Here is a 21,671-nt window from a genome sequence, read left to right as displayed (position 1 = left end):
TTGGCAGCAAATATCTCCTCTCCAGGGTTAGTTTATGTGACATACTCTGTAAACAGACTGGGGTCGACGGGGGTCGGAGAGGGGTCATTCACATAAAAGAAAAACAATGTTTGGAACAGGATCAAGAGGAAATATCTAATTTTGCCATATCACTGATGAAACTCTTGGATTGTTAAACCTGATAACCGCCAGCTCTAAAACTTTCTGTTCTCTAATCTCCCAGTGCATTTCTCCATCTTCAGTGTGTGGCTGGGTTTCTGTGTCAGAGAGAAGAGATCTATCTGCCTTGTAATTACATTCTGTGTTTAATCTCCGGGGAATTGGGAGCCAACCAGGAGGCCTGTGCTACAGAATTAAGGCTTCAAAGACGATTTTCAATGAATCATCACTCTGCTAGTCCTAGCACGCATAAAAAAAAACTAATTAGAGACATGGGGAATTTGCATATATGAATCATAATCTCCAATTAAGGGGTGAAAACAGTAGCCTTTGTTTTGTGTCCCAGAGGAGACGGGAACATGTTACGTAAGTGTTTCCTCTTTCAATTAACACTGGCCTGCTCCAATCACAACAGGAACAGCATGCTTTTAGGACAGTATATCGATGCACCTCCTGTATACAGCCATTTTGGGCTTCCACCCTGAGAGGGGACTGCTTGTGTTCATTGGGGTTGATTAATCATGCTATAAACATCTTTAGGGTGTTGTATGTAGATTCTGTTTGGCAGAATGGATGTTTGGCAGAATCTTTCATTTTTCAAGTTGCTCGCCCACTGCCTTGGTCAGTTAGTATAAAGATGCTCGTCAACACAATCTTTTAGGTTTTTAAGAATGTCTTATTCTTAAGATAACCAATTAATAATGTAGAAAATTGGATGTGGTAACCTATTCAAAACAATAAAAAAATGTGTCAAAAAACCGTTACCCCGATAGCCTTCACTTTCCATCAGCATTCAAATGGAAGTTGTTTTTCTCATCAAGTGATGATTCTGTCTTAACGTGCCTCATCACTTCCTCACTCTCCTGCATAAATGAACAAGGAAGTATGTGATCCGTTTGCTACATGATATCCTCCCACTGCCAACAATTTTCAAAGCTGAATGTGCATATGAATTGTGAATCAATTACTTAGGCTGACATCATACATACCATAGATTAGGGGTTCTCAAACTTGGTCCTGGCCTCCCCTGGGGCACGTTTAGTTTTTTCACTAGCACTACAATAGTGGTTCAAATAATCAAAGCTTGATTATGAGTTGGTTATTTGAATAAGCTGTATAGTTCTAGGGCAACTGTAACGATTGTCGTTGGGAGAAGGAGAAGAGGACCAAAGTGCAGCGTGGTACGTATTCATAATACTTGTAATAAAGATGAATACTCGAACAAAAACAACAAACTGACAAACGAACAGTTCTGCAAGGTGCAACAAAAACACTAAACAAAAAACTACCCACACCCATAGTGGGAAAACAGGCTGCCTAAGTATGGTTCTCAATCAGAGACAACGATTACCAGCTGCCTCTGATTGGGAACCGGAGATGGAGAGACAGCCTGGTCCTCGGAGGAGGCACAGGATAGACCGGGCCATGGAGGCGCACTGGAGGTCTCGAACTAAGGGCCTGCACAACCCGTCCTGGCTGGATGGTGATTTTACCCCGGCATGTGCGGGGCGCAGGCACAGGAAGCACTGGGCTGTGCAGACACACGGGAGACACAGTGCGCAGAGCCGACGCAGGATATCCTGGCCCGAGGAGACGCACTGGCTGTCTGGAGAGCAGGGCTGGCACCAATCGCCCTGGCTGGATCCTCAGCCTAGCCCGGCAGATGCGGGGAGCTGGGATGTAGCGCACCGGGCTAAGAACGCGTACTGGAGACACCGTGCGCTTGACCGCATAACATGGTGCCTGACCAGTACGACACCGCCACGGTAAGCACGGGGAGTTGACTCAGGTCTCCAACTTGACTCCGCCACACTCCCCATGTGCCCCTAATTTTTTTTTTAGGGGGGCTGCCTCTTGGGCTTCCTTGCCAGCCGTGTTTGTGTCGCCAACTCCATTCTCCGGTACCCCTCCTTGCACTGTTCTAGAGAATTCCAGGCGGGCTCCGGCACTCTCCCTGGGTCGACTGACCACCTCTCAATCTCCTCCCAGGTTGTCTCATACTCCAGATAGCGCTGCTCACCTGTCCAGGAGTCCCTTTCACCACGCTGCTTGGTCCTTTGGTGGTGGGTAGTTCTGTAACGATTGTCTTCCTCTTCTGAGAAGGAATAGGATGGATCGGACCAATGCACAGGGTGGTAAGTGTTCATGTTATATTTATTCAACTGAACACAAAAATAACAAAGGAGAAAACACGACAAAAACGAAACAGTTCTGAAAGGTGCAACAAAAACACTAAACAGAAAATAACTACCCACAAATCAGTGGGAAAACAGGCTGCCTAAGTATGGTTCTCAATCAGAGACAACAATAAACAGCTGCCTCTGATTGGGAACCATACCAGGCCAAACACAGAAATACAAAAAGTGGGGTGGAGTGGGGTCTACGTCCCGTGCCAGAGCCGCCACCGCGGACAGATGCCCACCCAGACCCTCCCCTATGGGTTTAGGTTTTGCGGCCGGAGTCCACACATTTGGGAGGGGGTACTGTCACGTCCTGACCTTAGTTCCTTTTTTATGTCTCTATTTTAGTTTGGTCAGGGCGTGAGTTGTATGTTTTTGTATTTCTGTGTTTGGTCTGGTATAGTTCCCAATCAGAGGCAGCTGTTTGTTAATGGTCTTGTCTAATGATTAAAAGTTCATGAAAAGTGCTGCTCACTGGGGGTCATATATGTGGTTATACTGGTAGTTTTACAGATGTATAATCATTGGTCTGTGCTGCGTCTACCTCGTGTTGCCTCAGAAGGTTGTCAGACTGTTTACTGCATCCTATCACAGGTTTCACTTGGCAAGCAGCCTGCTCAATGCAGCAGCCAGTGTTCATGGATTATGGGTATTCTGCAGTTTGGTTGGAGAGACACTGTAGGCCAAAAAATATTGATGATGTAATTCAAGGCATTTTACCACTGACCTTCAGTCCCTTGTTCACACACACACACACACACACACACACACACATTACAATCGTCAATCACTTCCTCTGTCATGAACATAGCATTCTGTCATATTTGCTGTCTCATGCACTCAGCCTTTATTTCACACTACTGGAGGAGTCATACCACTGCCCCTCCTTCTTTGTCGATCTCTCTCACAACCACACATAGACACACCTACAGGATAAAGCTTTAGAGTCTCAGTCTCATTGCTGAGAATAGAAATGGAAAACTGTATAACATCAACTGCAACAGAAAACTGGGTCAAATTCATCACTCTATCAAATAAGAAAATCTACTTGAGTGAAATGTTCTTCAAGCAAAGGCCTCCTATTACTGTGTTTGCTTTTAATCACATAATTGTTCCAAATATTGACAAACGCTAAATAAAATGAAATGTCAAAGAGACACACAGAGCATTCTTACTCATCAGATGCCATTGAAGAAGCTATGATAAGTGAACATTCCAGACATTTCTGACCGAATACCAGCGTGTCTGTGTTATCAGAGCTATTGTGAGAGTTGGACAGGTTGAGTTAATTCTGGTTCTTCACCAAGGAGTCCAACAATCGGGTGAATCCAGTTCTCCCTCCTGTAGGGAAGCCATGTGATAAGAAATTGAGCTTCTGTAATTAGGCCTCTTATGTGGGCCACTTCTGTAGACTCATCAATAAAACAACATGTTAGTGTTGCTATACCGCTCCAGCTGGAACAGAAACAGACCATAACATCATCTGTGCCATGATCCTCTACCAAAACAAACCAAAACAACAGTGAAAGTGAATGCACAGTGCCCGTCTTTAATCTACTCAAACACTAGTGTCATGAGTATACGTACATTATGTATTATATTGAGCTGGTGTCCAATATTCTTTTGTATCATCTTGTGTTCCTTATATGTTCACATTTGTTCACCCTGAGCTGTTTAAATGCCATATTATTTCCTTTCTCTGTGTTCTATTTCTGTAATCTTCATGGTCAGGCTCCAAGATGGCTATCTCTATATATCAGGGAGGTATGACTAAGCTGTGTGAGTCTGCTGATGACTGATGACTTCACCTCTAAAGCCACTCCAGGCCATAGTTTATAACAATGATGTAAAATACTGTAACAAAGATATTCACAGGAGATGGAGTCACACCGGATGAAGGTCTTTTGCAACCACCAACACATGTCCAACAAGCTGAGTGGTTACCAGGCAACATTACAAAGCAGAACAACTGCCATCCTCCCACTTTTCTATTCACATTCCTTGAGTGCAGCTATGGATTAAACAAACCTTTTACTTGTAAATACATCTCTCATTTTCAATGAAAGTTTGACACCCTAGTCCTGCCTATGCCAGAGTTTGTCGGACTAAAGGAGATGCCACATGCCGGTCCCATTTAAAACAAAGGCTCAAGTCTAGCCATGCCAATGGTGCTGACACCCCACTCTCTCACACCTGTTCTAATGAGGATTACCCCCTTATGCTGCTATGCCAGGGCAATGCCCCTCTTCAGCCTCCATGCCTGCCCTACCGTGACTCTGCACATTACCATTCAGGCAAAGGGTCATATCACAGGGCAGGGTCGTATTCAAGGTCATAAAACCCATATGAGTAATTGTTTATGTTTGCCCTGCCTTGAGGCATGATTACATATTCCACGTAGATTACAACTGTGTTCCCTTCAAAGGAACTGCACACAAACCTCTATAGTACTACTCATTATGCCCATATCTACAGTTGAAGTTGGAAGTTTACATACACTTAGGTTGTAGTCATTAAAACTAGTTTTTCAACCACTCCACAAAGGTATTTTTAACAAACTATAGTTTTGGCAAGTCGGTTAGGACATCTACTTTGTGCATGACACAAGTCATTTTTCCAACAATTGTTTACAGACAGATTATTTCACTTATAATTCACTGTATCACAATTCCAGTGGGTGAGAAGTTTACATGCACTAAGTTGGAAAATTCCAGAAAATTATGTCATGGCTTTAGAAGCTTCTGATAGGCTAATTGACCTAATTTGAGTCAATTGAAGGTGTACCTGTGGATGTATTTCAAGCCCTACCTTCAAATTCAGTGCCTCTTTGATTGACATCATTTGAAAATCAAAAGAAATCAGCCAAGACCTGTTGTAGACCTCCACAAGTCTGGTTCATCCTTGGGAGCAATTTCCAAATGCCAGAAGGTATCATGTTTATCTGTACAAACAATGGTACGCAAGTATAAACACCATGGGACCACGCAGCTGTCATACCGCTCAGGAAGGAGACGCGTTCTGTCTCCTAGAGATGAACGTACTTTGGTGCGAAAAGTGCAAATCAATCCCAGAACAACAGCAAAGGACCTTGTGAAGATGCTGGAGGAAACCGGTACAAAAGTATCTATATCCACAGTAAAATGAGTCCTATATCGACATAACCTGAAAGGCCGCTCAGCAAGGAAGAAGTCACAATTAAACAAAACTAAAACTATTTGGCCGTAATGACCATCGTTATGTTTGGATGAAAAAGGGTAAGGCTTGCAAGCCAAAGAACACCATCCCAACCGTGAAGCATGGGGGTGGCAGCATCATGTTGTGGGGGTGCTTTGCTGCAGGAGGGACTGGTACAATTCACAAAATAGATGGCATCATGAGGAATAAAAAAGAGGTGGATATATTGAAGCAACATCTCAACACATCTGTCAGGAAGTTAAAGCTTGGTCACAAATGGGTCTTCCAAATGGACAATGACCCTAAGCATACTTCCAAAGTTGTGGCAAAATGGCTTAAGGATAAAGTCAAGGTATTAGAGTGGCCATCACAAAGCCCTGACATCAATCCTATAGAAAATGTGTGGGCAGAACTGAAAAAGCATGTGCGAGCAAGGAGGCCTGCAAACCTGACTCGGTTACACCAGCTCTTTCAGGAGGAATGGGCCAGAATTCACCCAACTCATTGTGGGAAGCTTGTGGAAGGCTTTTTTAACTTTTGACCCAAGTGAAACAATTTAAAGGCAATGCTACCAAATACTAATTGAGTGTATGTAAACTTCTGACCCACTGGGAATGTGATGAAAGAAATAAAAGCTGAAATAAATCATTCTCTCTACTATTATTCTGACATTTCAGATTCTTAAAATAAAGTGGCGATCCTAACTGACCTTAGACAGGGAATTTTTACTCTGATTAAATGTCAGGAATTGTGAAAAACTGAGTTTAAATGTATTTGTCTAAGGTGTATGTAAACCTCCGACTTCAACTGTATAATTCACATCGCTTCCTATCTCACTCATCAGCATATCTGGTATTTATGTGTTAGCGGTTATAATGTTACCTTGTTAGCATAGCAGGTATTTATGGTAATGATTATATCGTTACCTCATCAGCATAGTGTCACATCCTACCTCCTACTATTAGCTTGTGTGTGGAATGTCATTAACCTATTAACTTCAGTCTATGAGCGTGGCACACCAAGACAATTCCACCTCTCTTGTTGATGAACCTATGGGTTCACTCGTGCATTAAGCACTCTCCTTTCTTTCAACCAATGGGCATGAATCTGGAGGAGTATTTACTGTATATGTCAACTCAAACCTTTGTGCCTCCCACTTGTTGTTTTGTAGCAACGACCTTCCAACTCCCCACCACCACCAGCATAATAACCGCCTGCCCAACATTGGACAGTCTGTCATCAGCATCTGAGGAGCATTCCTCATAGACGAGGACTATTCCATTTTTTATTTTATGTTACCTTTATTTAACTAGGCAAGTCAGTTAAGAACAAATTCTTATTTTCAATGACAGCCTAGGAACAGTGGGTTAACTTCCTGTTCAGGTGCAGAACGACAGATTTGTAACTTGTCAGCTCGGGGATTTGAACTTGAAACCTTCCGGTTACTAGCCCAACACTCTAACCACTAGGCTACCCTGCCACCCTGGCCATATTTTTTTCTGTCTATTCTGTCATTCAGTTAAGCCTATACTGGATTGAACTGAATTACGGGCCATCCTCCCATCACCAGCCTCCTGTCGTCTCACCCACTCCAAAGAGAGGTCTCTGTGGCTCAGAATGTGAATTGTCTCTGACGGTCAGTGGCTGATCCTGTGTGACTGAAACTGTCAAGGGCCGCCACACTTGAGATCACTGGCAGATGCAGGCTGGCTTTTTCTGGCTCCCTATCTTCTCCACTTTCAGCACAAGGCCCCATTCCTCAGATAGCAGATTTTTTGGAAAACTCATGTAGTGAACTTACACATACATGCCTGAGCCCTGGCATGGACCTCGATCTGCCAATTATTCCCTCTCAGCTCCAGACAGGAAAGAGAGTGATGTTTTTCAGCCATTGTGTGCCAAATGACCCGTATAACAGGCCAGCACCACATTACTATTGCAGTTTGCGTTACAAGATGGTAGTTTATGTATGTGTTTTAGCACCTCTCGTTGTTTGATGCATCGGACGGGGCCACAGTGTCTCCTGACCCCTCCTGTCTCAGCCTCCAGTATTTATGCTGCAGTAGTTTATGTGTCGGGGGCTAGGGTCAGTCTGTTATATCTGGAGTACTTCTCCTGTCTTACCCGGTGTCCTGTGTGAATTTAAGTATGCTCTCTCTAATTCTCTCTTTCTCTCTTTCTTTCTCTCTCTCGGAGGACCTGAGCCGTAGGACCATGCCTAGAGGACTACCTGGCATGATGACTCCTTGCTGTCCCCAGTCCACCTGGCCGTGCTGCTGCTCCAGTTTCAAATGTTCTGCCTGCGGCTATGGAATCCTGACCTGTTCACCGGACGTGCTACCTGTCCCAGACCTATTATTTGACCATGCTGGTCATTTATGAACATTTGAACATCTTGGCCATGTTCTGTCATAATCTCCACCCGGCACAGCCAGAAGAGGACTGGCCACCCCTCATAGCCTGGTTCCTCTCTAGATTTCTTCCTAGGTTTCGGCCTTTCTAGGGAGATTTTCCTAGCCAACGTGCTTCAACACCTGCATTGCTTGCTGTTTGGGGTTTTAGGCTGGGTTTCTGTACAGCACTTTGAGATATCAGCTGATGTACGAAGGGCTATATACATACATTTGATTTTTCTGTAATGAATAAGTTTCTTCATCACTCTTGATGGTTGTGCACAATCTTGCTGAGAAGGTTTTTTTTTGGGGGGGGGGGGTCACATAAAGAGATGACTGGAAGCAGCACTGTCAACCTTTTTGAAGCCGAGGACTGTAGTAACTTAACAGGAAGTAATGGGCAGGGTGATTTAAGATATTGTAGCATGGGCTATGTTAAACAGAAGAGGTTTTTACAAGCCTTGTCGTACCAGTTACCGCAAGATACTATTTCAGTCTGACCATTTTCAAAGCTATCGGGTGTCTCCTCTCTATATTTGTATGTGAATGTACAGTTGGAGTACTCCCCTCCCTCTCATCTCTCTCACACACAGGTACGCAAATACGCACACTTATATCCACCGTTATGAGCTTGCAAAGCTATAGGAAAGGGTTTTCTGCAAAGTCACAGTAGGATTTCAGTCCAGCTTCCACCAAGTGCACAGCTGAAATTCCTAGAAGAGAGGAGCAATCATGGTTATTTGGGAGATGATTGATATCCTAGAGCAAATGCCCCCCTAACATGGCCATGCTATGTTACTCTGAGGGAAAGCAATACAGTACTGGACATGTAATCTAAAATCAAATTTTAGTCAAACAAATAATGTAAAAGTGATTTCCTTCTGCTCTCTATCTCTTTCTCTCTCGCTCCAGTGCGTGTTGGGTGCTGTTTATATTTTGTCAGCCAAGGAACTGACCATAACTAGAGCTACTGTATGTCCACATGTTGCAGTAATTCAAGAGCTGGCCAAGAGGGAATTGTCACCCTAATCACATTGCAAATCCATTGTAAGGATTAAACAATTTGACAAAATAGATAGGAATTTCGTAAGAATTTCTTAAGGAGAGTTTCTTTACATTGAATATATTGTGTCTAATGTAGTAGATATATTACATCACATAGACCACATTTAATCCATAACATCTATTTTGTAAGGTAGGAATCTGTATCACCTTGAGATGCTTTTTCATGCATGTTCTTGTATAGCTTCCCACGCTTCAACACACCTTAGAAAATGAACCTGTGCATGCCAAAATGGAGACCGCATGCCAAAATGGAGACTGCATGCCAAAATGAACCTGTGCATGCCAAAATGGAGACCGCAGAGCACAATTTTTTTTTTGCAGAACCAGCCCTTTTAATTGAACGGTTTAATTGAGCTTGGGAAATGCATTCTACAAATGAAATATTATGATTATTAATTAGGATATCACTATATACAAAGCACAGAGCACCCACATAATAATCCACAAACAATGCACAGTCAAAAATGCTTATTACCTAAGGCATGTGTCTCAAAGTTTTCGAGTGTTTTGAGGTGTTCATTTGATTGGTGTATGTGTAGGAAGAGCTGCTGTCCAGTCAAGGATTAAAGAGTAAATTAAAGTGATGTAACAGTGCTCCATAAAAACGTAACTTTGTCTCATGCAACTGTAATGTTAGGTCATCCAATGACTCTCTGACATTCCAACGTGTGTTCCTGAAACTATGGTTCTGACTGGAGATGCTGTTCCTGAAAGATGGTTCTGACTAGAGGGAGTATGGGACACACTCTTTTCACGCCACTTTGATACAAAGTGATTTTCGTAGCAGGTTAGGTGAGCATTTTCCCGAACCCTAACTCTTTTCATAACCTTAACCTCAGTCTCCTAACCTGCTGTGTACATTTTTTACCTGCTACGAACTAGTCACATCGATATCGAAGTGGCATGAAAACCATGTTTCCAGAGGGGTAAGTACAGCTACATCCAGAAGTTACTTTCTCGTAGCAGGTTAGGAGAATTTAAGCAGCAAGTTATGATAATTAACGTGGCAGGTTATGAGACATAGGTTAAGGTAAGGAAAATGGTTAGGGTTAATTAAAATTCTCTGTCACTTCCGGTCGTAGCTGTACTCCCTCTAGTCACAACCCTGAACTATTTTGGCCAACAGTGCAAGGTTTGAGAAAGGGGTGTTAACAAATTCAGCAATTACCCCATCTACTGGGCGGGAACAGTTTACTTTTACAAACACTTTATTGGTCACAGGTGGCATCGCTCAGGGTTATTCGGTAGTTATTGGTCACTCAAATCTTGTTTCACCATTCTGGTAGGACGCATGAGAGCGGATTGTTCCGTGGCAGTGGTCGTGGCGCATTTCTGTTACTTTGGTTTATTCGGCTCTTGAAGGGAGTCAACGAGCGTATTTTATTGTTAGTTAGAGGTATTTAGGATTTTTTTTGAGTGTAGTTAGTTATTTGGGGAACTTGTCCTTCAAAAGTATTAACTTTTTACGCAGATAACCGGCAATTAGATGGAAGACAGTGAACAAGTATCGTCCACAACTCCGTCGGAAGACGAAATGAGAAGCTACAGACAATTCGGGAATTATTATGGCAACGAGGCCACAGCTAAAGTTGGCAAAGATGATATTGTAGACTTAGTTGGTGGAGCACAGGATGCTATTGAGAGGCACATGGCTTCTTACCCCGATGATTTAAAAGAATTTACGGAGGAAGCAAAGGAACAACTGACAAACGAGGTGATTTCAGATATAACTCCATCAGATGAAGAACAGGAGGAAGAGGTGACTGACACATTTTCAGAAGCTGAACCAGTGATTCTCAATCCTTTGGATGCAGACTATTTGCCAGAACTCATAAGGCCAGATCCCCCAAAAGCAGCTCAAGAAAAAGAACCAGCCACAGTAGTAGAATCCGCCCCAGTAGCAGAAGTGCTCCCCGAAGCGGCTCCAGAGAAAGAAGCGATTGCGGCTCCTCCAGCACCATCCCGTGAGTAGTCAATTATTTTAAACGTTTTAGACAATCTGGTTTCGTAATCAGTCTCTTGGTAATGCATTATTAAAATAGACGTTTTGTGGGGCAACGTTGGCGTAGCTATGTGTGATTGCTGCGACAACCATTTTTTATAAAGCAAATGTGTGGACGTCTCGAGACAACAAATCCCTGGCATTGACATTGGTGTAGTTCGAAACGCCAAACATGCAGGTAGAGTTGGCTAGGTAGCTAACGTTTCTGAAGTAAATGTTTTATGGATGGCCAATCACGCGAGGTAGCTAGCTTTGTGACGATGCGGCCCACCTGTGACAATCATGAGCAAGAAGATAGCTAGCTAATATAACGTTAATTAACTGGCAAAATTGAGGTACCAATTTCAACAACACCCTTAAGGTGATACAACAGTGTGGTTATTTTAAATGGCATTCGATGTTAGCTAACAAGAAGATAACACATTGGGTCATAGATTAATTCTGAGACTGTCATGCTCCGACCTGGTTTGTGTGTTTGCGCTAGCCTACCTAGCTAACACGCGCTGTTTTGACTCAGCCAAGATGGCTTGTATTAGTCGTAACAAAGGAAGCATCTAAAATCGGCCACTCCCGTTTTAGTTTCTCCCCAGATATCCAAGTTACTTTCATGAACGGTAACTAACGTTGGCTATCTAATGGAAGCAAGCTAGCGAACGTTATTTTTCTGATAACATTTTCATCGCACGATGTTTTGGTTTTTCACACAAATCTTCCATCTGCCCCTTCTGGTTAATGTTATTAACTCTCAACCAATTCGGCTGAAAAATAGCAATAGTTGGGAGCAATATTTGTAACTTGCTTGGCTAGCTGACGAACCACTTTCCCAAACATGTTAGGGAAGACAGCCAGGGCGGGGTTGGGAGACCATTATATTAGCTTCAAAGACCTGGTTGAGTGACTGTCCATTTAATTGGTTTAGGCATTACTATTGTCTTCGAACTAGCGAATTCTGATTTTGGGAGGACAGTCATGCTTTATATAGTCTACTTTGGTTTCCTGCAATAATTTGTGTAGACTTGTTAAACAGGAGAGATGCTAACAACGTTCAGGAAATGGGCCTACTGGCTCCGACATGCCTGGTGGGTTTGCTCCCACTGTTTTGCTGTGTATCGTAGTCTCCATATCCTACAAAGGGCAAGTAGAGATAAGGGAATAACCCCCTACCCCACCTCTGAGTGCTTCACTCTTTACCACAACAGCAGCTGGGTTTGTCAGCTACCAGGGCACTGATTCATTTGCCTACTTTTATATATTGGCACACTGTGTTAGGTGTAGCCAACTGCCTCAACTCCACAACGATTTCATCCAGAGTATATTGTGGAGACTAGAGTTTTTGAAATAGTCCTTCAACTCACTATGCCGTTGATACTTCATACACGTATAGTCTTAAACCCTTCCAGTATATCTGTTTGTCCTCTGAGTGCCTTTCTATGTTTGCTTTATTCCATACTTTTTATTTAAACGTTAATCAAATACAACCACCAACTGTTTCCTTGTTGCGTTTTAATTGGCCATGCGCACTGTTGCCATCTTAGAGCAGCAGAAATTAGTCTGGTTTTATTTTATTAACAAGTATGCATTTCAGCAAACAATGGCACGCAACAACAAGGGACCAACATAGGTACACGGTAAGGGTTTAAGTATTTACATTGAAGTATCGACTGCAATGCTCTAGTCTTCGCACAACTCTGGATAAAATCATTGTGGAGTTGAGGTATCTTGGCTAGGTTAGGTGCTGTAGTTGCTATGGTATCAGGTTAATTAGACCTCTGTTTCTTGACAAAAGGCGTGTTCTTCTGTATGTTATAGTAGGGAGTGCGTTTTGACAGCAAACATTCATTGGGTGTTTCTTAATATACATACTACTATACTCCCCACACTCACGCTTTGACCACACTGACCGCATCACTGCGCGAAGTAGTATGTGACAACATCTGGACATTCACTTTCTGCAACCATTTCTGTCAAGCCGTTTACACATACAGGTTGACACATACGTTCGGTTGGATAAATCCAATGTATGCACCACATCGAACGCACTGCCTCTGCAACGCAATGCTGCAAGTCAAACGCAGCGTTTCATTGGAAATTAATGTAATTCTGGTGTACCAAAATGCAATGGCGCTGTCAGTGTATTTGACGCGTCATGCTCCAAGTGCCTTCTCTGAGGACCTTCTTATGAGGACAAGTGTATAGAAGGCATAGAACATAACATTTGAGAATCACTCACATTCTCCCTACTTTATTAACTCGCACATGCTGCACCTCCCCATTCACTGAACCTTCTTGCAGCCAGGACAATGGCAATAGAGACAAGATATATACAAAGCAAATGTTTAACTTCATAATTATCAGCTAGCTATATGTGAATCATAATAATATAGCTAGCCAGCTAGTTAAACAGCCAAAAATGTCCTTAAGCCTATGTTACCCAAGCTAGATGCCAATTCTTCGTGGCTAGCAGGCAGAGTTTTGAAGTCTGAGTTTTATTCTCTCGCTTCAGCTCAAATAATGGCCAACATAGAGTTCGAGAAATTGTGTCCCTTTAAGTGGCTGCGTGACATTTCTCACCATACTTTTAGTTGAAGCCTGCAACAAGTGGAGTACGCATCCGAGAAGTGCCCTCCGTGCTCCGTTTCGCATACTTTGATTTGAACTCATGCTTCAGCCCTCCCGTGCTACAGATTGCATGCGCGAAGCACACAGTAGTATGCATATTGAGAAATACCCATTGTGTTCTTTGGCGAAGATAGCAGCAGGTAGAAGATTACCCCACTGCATCTCATGTCGATGCCATGCCAGAGTTTTCCTCCCCATTTAAAATCGGACACCACCAACAGGAAGGCCCCCTTTTGTCGCATACTGGCTTGACTAGAGTTAACATGACTTCCATTGCAGTTGCCATACATGTAGCCAGCACATCCGACCTCTGATTGCCACACAGATTATCCGCCTGTGCAGAAAAGCATGAGATTGGACATCGGTATTTCTTGAGTTTTCCCCTTTCGTTAATACTATCAATGTTTCGATCTACTGTGGGAAATGTGGTCGAATAAACGCCATATTATCCACATTCAGTGTAATACTCAGAAACAAAACGAACAATGCCAGACTTAGTATGCAAAATTAACTGTGCAAGAGATTTTCTTGTAGGACTAGCGCATTGCATTGACAGGCACTGCTCAAGTCTGCTGTACTCTACACTGACCCGGTGCGCCATAACCAATCAGAGTTGCAGTAGGCTTATATGCAAATGGTCATTGCCATATTTGGATCTGTGCCATTCACTTTGAACTGGACTGTGTTTAGGCTATGTATAAGCAGTCCTGGAGTAGATGTGATGTAAAGTGGTTTCTTGCGTCGAAACACATTTTCAGTCACCACCTAGTGGATAAACGGGTTAATGTCAAGCCCTGCATGTGTTTAAATGTTTTTTTTTTAAATATATGGAATGTAGGAAGTTGCACAGATTTTTCACAACCTTCAAGTTTGCGCTCACCTGACCTGTTAGAGGGAACATTGGTCATAATGAGGCAAGTGTTGGCCAACTTTTAGGGTTTCACAATACACTATTCAAGCGAAGTCATTGCCATAAAGGCCTATAGCTTATGCAGAACAGGTGGACAGAAAATTCAAGCATCTTGGATTTCATTATAGCTAATGTATAATGTCTATTGGTAAAATTTTAGGTGTACTTCAACGTTGGAACATAGACAAGAGAGGTAACCGGCCTGGAACTGGTCTCGTCTGAATAATCCACAGATTGGAATAATCAATGTAAAATATACATTTTGCAATATGAAAATATTGCCGGCTTTTGAGTAAATGCTTGATTTCTTCAGAAGCATTGTTGATTGCAACTCGTGAGTTTAAATCGTTCCTTTCATGATCATTGAATCAACTAAGTATGGTTTTTGTTTTTGACCTTCTGTAATATTCCAAGACTTCTTAATCGGCAGGCTATTGAGAATATTGAAATTGTGGTGATCTGGCTGAAATTTAGCTCATTGCATTCAAATGACTCAAATTACAAGATTTATGCAATGAAACATTTCGCATTTTAATTAAATGGTCTTGATTTGAATATGTGCTCTTTCTATGTTTTTGCCAACTCTCACCTAATGCTCTGCCTAAATGTCTTAATTGGGCCTAATATCTGAAATCAAGGATTGAAAGAAGGAATACAGTTTAATAATACTCTAGACAACAGTCTGAACCACTTTTTTTGCTACTTCATTTAGCACTGCAATAAGATTATTGACATTAACATTTTGTGTAATATTTGTCATGTAGTTTGTCCATTGACCATGTCCATTGGCTAGATGGCACAGGCAGTTCCCCCTTTTTATTATAGGAATTTATTGAAAATAGTTTGTTGGGTAATCTTTCACTTGTTCCTTTTAAGGCAAATCTTTGTTCTGCTAAAGAATAATTTCCCTTCATGTATTTCTGGCAAAAAATATGACCGTCTTCCCTGGCTTTGTTGCATGCCTGACATCTATTCCTGTCTTGTATGCTCTAAGCTGCCTGTACAGAGAGGGTGTCTGCAATAGAGGTCGACTGATTAATTAGTGCTGATTAATTAGCGCCAATTTCACGTTTTCATAACAATCGGAAATCTTTTTTTTTTTTTTTTCAGATTTAGCTGATTTGTTTTATTTTAATAAAAACAAAAAAAATTGTATACCTTTAACTAGGCAAGTCCGTTAAGAACACATTCTTATTTTCAATGACGGCCTAGGAACTAGAGGTCGACCGATTTATAATTTTTCAACACCGATACCAATTATTGGAGGACCAAAAAACCTGATGCCGATTTTTGGTAATAATGACAATTACAACAATACTGAATGAACACTTATTTTAACTTAATATAATACATCAATAAAATCAATTTAGCCTCAAGTAAATAATGAAACATGTTCAATTTGGTTTACATAATGCAAAAACACAGTGTTGGAGAAGAAAGTAAAAGTGCAATATGTGCTATGTAAGAAAGCTAACGTTTCAGTTCCTTGCTCAGAACATGAGAACATATGAAAGCTGGTGGTTCCTTTTAACATGAGTCTTCAATATTCCCAGGTAAGTTTTAGGTTGTAGTTATTATAGGACTATTTCCCTCTACCATTTGTATTTCATTAACCTTTGACTATTGGATGATCTTATTAGAGGTCGACCGATTAATCGGAATGGACGATTAATTAGGGCCGATTTAAAGTTTTCATAACAATCAGAAATCAATATTTTTTTAGCGCCGATTTGCCAATATTTTAAATGTATTTATTTAATCAGTTAAGAACACATTCAGATTTCAGATTTTCACCTTGTCAGCTCGGGGGATCCAATCTTGCAACCTTAACTAGTCCAACGCAATAACGACCTGCCTCTCTCGTTGCACTCCACAAGGAGTTACGCGAATGCAGCAAACCAAGGTAAGTTGCTAGCTAGCATTAAACTTATTAAAAACAATCAATTATAATCACTAGTTAACTACACATGGTTGATGATATTACTAGATATTATCTAGCGTGTCCTGCGTTGCATATAATCTGACTGAGCATACAAGTATCTGACTGAGCGGTGGTAGGCAGAAGCAGGCGCGTAAACATTCATTCAAACAGCACTTTCGGGCATTTTGCCAGCAGTTCTTCGTTGTGCATCAAGCATTGCACTGTTTATGACTTCAAGCCTATCAACTCCCGAGATGAGGCTCGTGTAACTGAAGTGAAATGGCTAGCTAGTTAGCGAGAGCTAATTGTCGTTGTGTTGCTGGTTCGAGCCCAGGGAGGAGCGAGGAGAGGGACGGAAGGTATACGGTTACACTGGCAATACTAAAGTGCCCATAAGAACAAGAGGTCGACCGATTATGATTTTTCAACGCCGATACCGATTATTGGAGAACCATAAACCAATACCGATTAATCAAAACGCACGAAAGTGCTGTTTGAATGAATGTTTACGCGCCTGCTTCTGCCTACCACCGCTCAGTCAGATACTTGTATGCTCTGTCAGATTATATGCAACACAGGACACGCTAGATAATATCTAGTAATATCATCAACCGTGTGTAGTTAACTAGTGATTATGATTGATGATTTTTTATAAGATAAGTTTAATGCTAGCTAGCAACTTACCTTGGCTTACTGCATTCGCGTAACAGGCAGTCTCCTTGTGGAGTGCAACGAGAGAGGCAGGTCGTTATTGCGTTTGACTCGTTAACTGTAAGGTTGCAAGATTGGAACCCCGAGCTGACAAGGTAAAAAATCTGTCGTTCTGCCCCTGAACAAGGCAGTTAACCCACCATTCCTAGACCGTCATTGAAAACAAGAATTTGTTCTTAACTGACTTGCTTAGTTAAATAAAGGTATTAAAAATATTAAAAAATCGGCGCACAAAAATAAACGATTTCCGATTATTATGAAAACTTCGTTGGACGACAGTACCCAACCATAAACACCAATGCCTTTCTTAAAATCAATACACAGAAGTATATATTTTTAAACCTGCATATTTAGCTAAAAGAAATCCAGATTAGCAGGCAATATTAACCAGGTGAAATTGTCACTTTTCTTGCGTTCATTGCACGCAGAGTCAGGGTATATGCAACAGTTTGGGCAGCCTGGCTCTTTGGCGAACTAATTTGCCAGAATTTTACGTAATTTTGACATAACATTGAAGGTTGTGCAATGTAACAATAATATTTAGACTTAGGGATCCCACCCATTAGATAAAATACCGAAAGGTTCCGTATTTCACTGAAAGAATAAACATCTTGTTTTCGAAATGATAGTTTCCGGATTCGACCATATTAATGACCAAAGGGGTGCGCGCTAATAGAGTTTCAAACGTCACTCGCTCTGAGACTTGGAGTAGTTATTCCCCCTTGTTCTGCAAGGGCCGTCAAAGGTATATGAAATACAAATGGTATAGAGAGAGATGGCCCCAAAAATACTATATTAACTACAACCTAAAAACCTCTTACCTTGGAATATTAAAGTCTCATGTTAAAAGGAACCACCAACTTTCATATGTTCTCATGTTCTGAGCAAGGAACTCAAATGTTAGCTTTTTACATGGCACATATTGCACTTTTACTTCTCCAACACTTTGTTTTTGCACTATTTAACCAAATTGAACACGTTTCATTATTTGAGGCTAAATAGATTTTTATTGATGTATTATATTAAGTTAAAATAAGTGTTCATTCAGTATTATTGTAATTGTCATTATTACAAATAACATTCAAAAATCGTCAGATTAATCGGTATCGGCTTTTTTTGGGTCCTATAATCGGTATCGTTGTTGAAAAATCACAATAGGTAGACTACAATGTTTCCCACTGTTAGGGTCTGGTTCACATTATTGTGGTCTTGCTTGAATAACTTTCTACTCCAGTGTAGAACTTATATTATCCTCCTCTCAACTACTGGTATTGTCCATTTCACACTGCTACTGTCTCTCTTTCAGATGAACATTTTCTTCCTTCTACTCCGCTTCAACCTCTGATGCAATTCCCAAAAGGCAAGTTCTCTTTGCTGGCTGTCTTTGCCCTCCTGCATCTTCTTTTTCAGTTCATTCCTTTATACCGGAATTACATTTTGACTGTCTGAAATGCATGCCAAGTTTAAGGAATAGTTTTTCATAGGATTTGCATTTACGGGAAAAAAAGTATATTTGAATCCCTGTGACCAAAGTCCACTTACTGTAGATATGACAGAAGAAACCCACTTTATAGTTACAAATTCATGAAGTTTATAAGTGATGATTCCCCTCATTGATTCCGCCCATGTTAAGTGACTAAATTGACACATTACACAGGGTTGTCTTAGAAAATAATATGTTCATAACTGGTTTTGCATCTTTTGGCATGCCAGACATAACCTCTGAGATTTATCTGATGGGAATCACCACCTTACCTCTGCAGAATGCTGGCAGGGCTTGCCCAGCATGGCTTGCTAGCACTGAAGGAATGGAGTGTGTCTTGATGTATTGCATTTTCCCTCTCTACTCAAGAACTTGGGCAGAAGGGTGATTCCCCTGCTCCCATCTCCCCCCTCTCTCCTCTTCACTCTCCTGACTCTCTGGAGGACCTCTCTTTGTCAGAGAGTCCAAATCCAACGTCTGCTCCATTGGGCTTCTCTTCTTGGCCTTCTACTGAGCCTCCCAAAATACATACCAAGGATATGCCTTGTGATGAAGAGGGTAACACCAGATTAGGCTTTATTAAGAACGATGAGGATATCGTGAAAGGGTTAGAAGCTGCTTCCTACACTCAAAGTAAACATGATCAAAACATTTGCTTTGAGAGAGATGGAAGGCCCAAGTCGCTGTGTGAAGACAGTGGGGTTGTCTCTCCTGAAGAGCAGATTTGTAGCTCAGTCAGGTCTGCTACACCTTCCCGGTCCCCCCAAAATCCCCCGATGACCCCTGATTCTTACATTGCACCTGCCTCCTCTACCCCAATAGAGCACTGGGATTCTCCATCCCAAGTTTCTCAAGACAACACCAGGGCCTCCATGGATATGTTCTCCAAGGACTCAGCCTCCAGAGGCTCCTCTGGGTATGTGCCAGATATGCTTGGCCAACCAGATGATGACTTAATGTTTGAGGTGAAGAAGAATCCATTCCAAGGCTTCTCCCCTGTAGCAGATGCTGGGTTCTCCCATTTTGGGGATACCACTTCTGACAGCATGGCAGCTAAAATATCTGAGAGTCCCACCCCAGACCTGGTCCAATATGGCCAGGCTGAAGACTCCCAAGATGGCAGCCCACCATCATATTATGATGAGACAAAAACGTACGTGTCTGTCAAGATGGCTGCGGACTCTCTCATGGAGCCACTCAATCAGTTCTCAACCACCCCAAAAGAGAGTGAAGACTCTGCACCTCCATCTCTCCCAGATATCTTAAAGCCCTTCCCTCTGAACCCTGACAAAGTGGACTCTGGCTCTTCTGAAGGAAGCACTGAGCCGAGCCCTGCTCCTGTCCGGAAGATAGTTGAGTCACCCACTGTCCCTGTCATTCTGTCAGCCACAAATCCCTTTGCTTTCGATTCCAAAGCTTTACTGCTAAAGGAGCTGACTGAGGAGACTGAAGCAAGATTAGCAGTGAAGACTGAAGATAAAGGCTTTAGTGCCTTTGACCTTGTAAAGGAGGCAGGGACCACACCCCAGAGCAAAGAACCTGTCCAGATAGAACAAAAAGATTGGATGTTTTCCAGTCAAGATTCACCCAAAATAGTGAACAAATTAGAGCCTCTTAATATCCAGACTAGAAAGACCCCTGAAGATTCTGATTCCGAGAGTCCGTCCGCAGACTCTCTGTCACCTGTTCTGGAGGCAATGGCCAAGAATCCTGCAAGTTTCCAGGTGGAGACTGAGAAGGATGACATGAAAGTGGAAGAGCCAGAGGCAGTAGAGGAGAACTCTGAGCCTGAAGTCTCCTCGGAAGAGTTCGAGTTCATCGAAAGGCCCACCAGGGGTGTGATGGATGAGTTTCTAGAAGCATTTGATGGTGCCAAGTTTGCCAAGGCACCAGAGCTAAGTATGGATGACGATGATGATGATGATGACATGAGCTTTGGGCTGAAGGATGTGACGTCTGCAAATGTAGCCCCAGAAGTTCAGGAAGAAGTTCCCAGTCAGAGCTCTTACCCCCTACTTACCCAGGAGGGTAAGGCCTACCTGGAGAAGGATGATATCAACGAGCCTGCGTCTCAGGCCCCTCTCATCCACTCACCAGTTCGCGAACCAGAGATGGTCGCTAAGGACACAGAGGGCCCCAAAACTGCTCAGATGCCCAAACTGAGCACAGAAGCAGGTAATTTCCGCATGGAAGTTCGTCACCATTGCATTGATGCGTCATCATTTCACTCTCCTTGGTCGTTATTTAGCTCCGCCCATAACTCATTTTTCTCCCATGCACAGTTTTCACTTCTTTTACATCACCCTTCTTCTCTGCCTCGTCCCTTTTTACATATTTTTATTAACCATTACAATTGTGTTTGAGCATGCGTTGGCATGAGATTGGTTTCTTGATCTTGGTTTTCATATGCAGTAGTTAATTCCCCCCCCCCCCATTAGTAAATGTCAGTGTCTTAAATCTTGTCATTGTATTTTGCAATCTATCCTCTTCATGTGGTAAGTACAGAATTAATTTCCCATGACTTCACTGTTCAGAAATAGAATATAAATGTGCAATTGGGGGGGTTTTGTTACAAAGCGATTACGTTAAAAGGACATTGACACGACACAGAATATATTTAAACACCTGGCAGTGCATAATCCCATATCTCATTAAGGTATATCATACAATTCAGCCATCTAGTAATATTTGAATGCTTGTTATGTTTTTCCTAATACGCCTGCTCAGAAAATGAACTGATCTAAAATTAATCTACATTCTGACCAATGGGGCCTGGTAAGAACTGCCTCCCACATGGGTAATCACTAGTTAACACAGCCACAAAGTTATAATTATGGCTAAACACCCATTTTTACAATTGATCTACTTAAAATTTTATTTTTAACTTAATCTTATCTTATCTTAACCTAACCTTAAATGAAAACCAAAAAGCACATTTTTTTGTAGCCAATTTTGACTTTGTGGCTGTGTTATCTAGTGGAAACCTCACATGGAACAGGGCGTGGCAGTTTGCAAGCCTGCCTTTGTCTTGCTCACCCCCCAGTGGTTTTAGTT

General features: G+C 42.1%; 1 protein-coding gene across 6 annotated transcripts in view; it reads left to right on the top strand.

Annotated features, from left to right (window-relative positions):
- The first annotated feature begins 10,237 nt into the window (after positions 1–10,237).
- LOC115135015 (reticulon-1-A-like) overlaps positions 10,238–21,671 on the top strand; it is a 27,961-nt gene continuing 16,527 nt past the window's right edge. The window contains exons 1-4 of one of the 6 annotated variants that reach the window (XM_029669188.2): positions 10,238–10,935; positions 14,663–14,695; positions 18,441–18,494; positions 18,987–20,792. In XM_029669188.2, the coding sequence (XP_029525048.1) occupies positions 10,458–10,935; positions 14,663–14,695; positions 18,441–18,494; positions 18,987–20,792 (2,371 nt within the window). In that variant the 5' untranslated portion in view covers positions 10,238–10,457. The remainder of the gene's footprint in view (positions 10,936–14,662; positions 14,696–18,440; positions 18,495–18,986; positions 20,793–21,671) is intronic. The other 5 variants (XM_029669189.2, XM_029669190.2, XM_029669191.2 and 2 more) reach the window with 5 other exon arrangements.

This window comes from Oncorhynchus nerka, linkage group LG10 (genome assembly GCF_034236695.1).
Source record: "Oncorhynchus nerka isolate Pitt River linkage group LG10, Oner_Uvic_2.0, whole genome shotgun sequence".
NCBI lineage: Eukaryota > Metazoa > Chordata > Actinopteri > Salmoniformes > Salmonidae > Oncorhynchus > Oncorhynchus nerka.
This window is presented reverse-complemented; position numbering and strand designations above follow the sequence as displayed.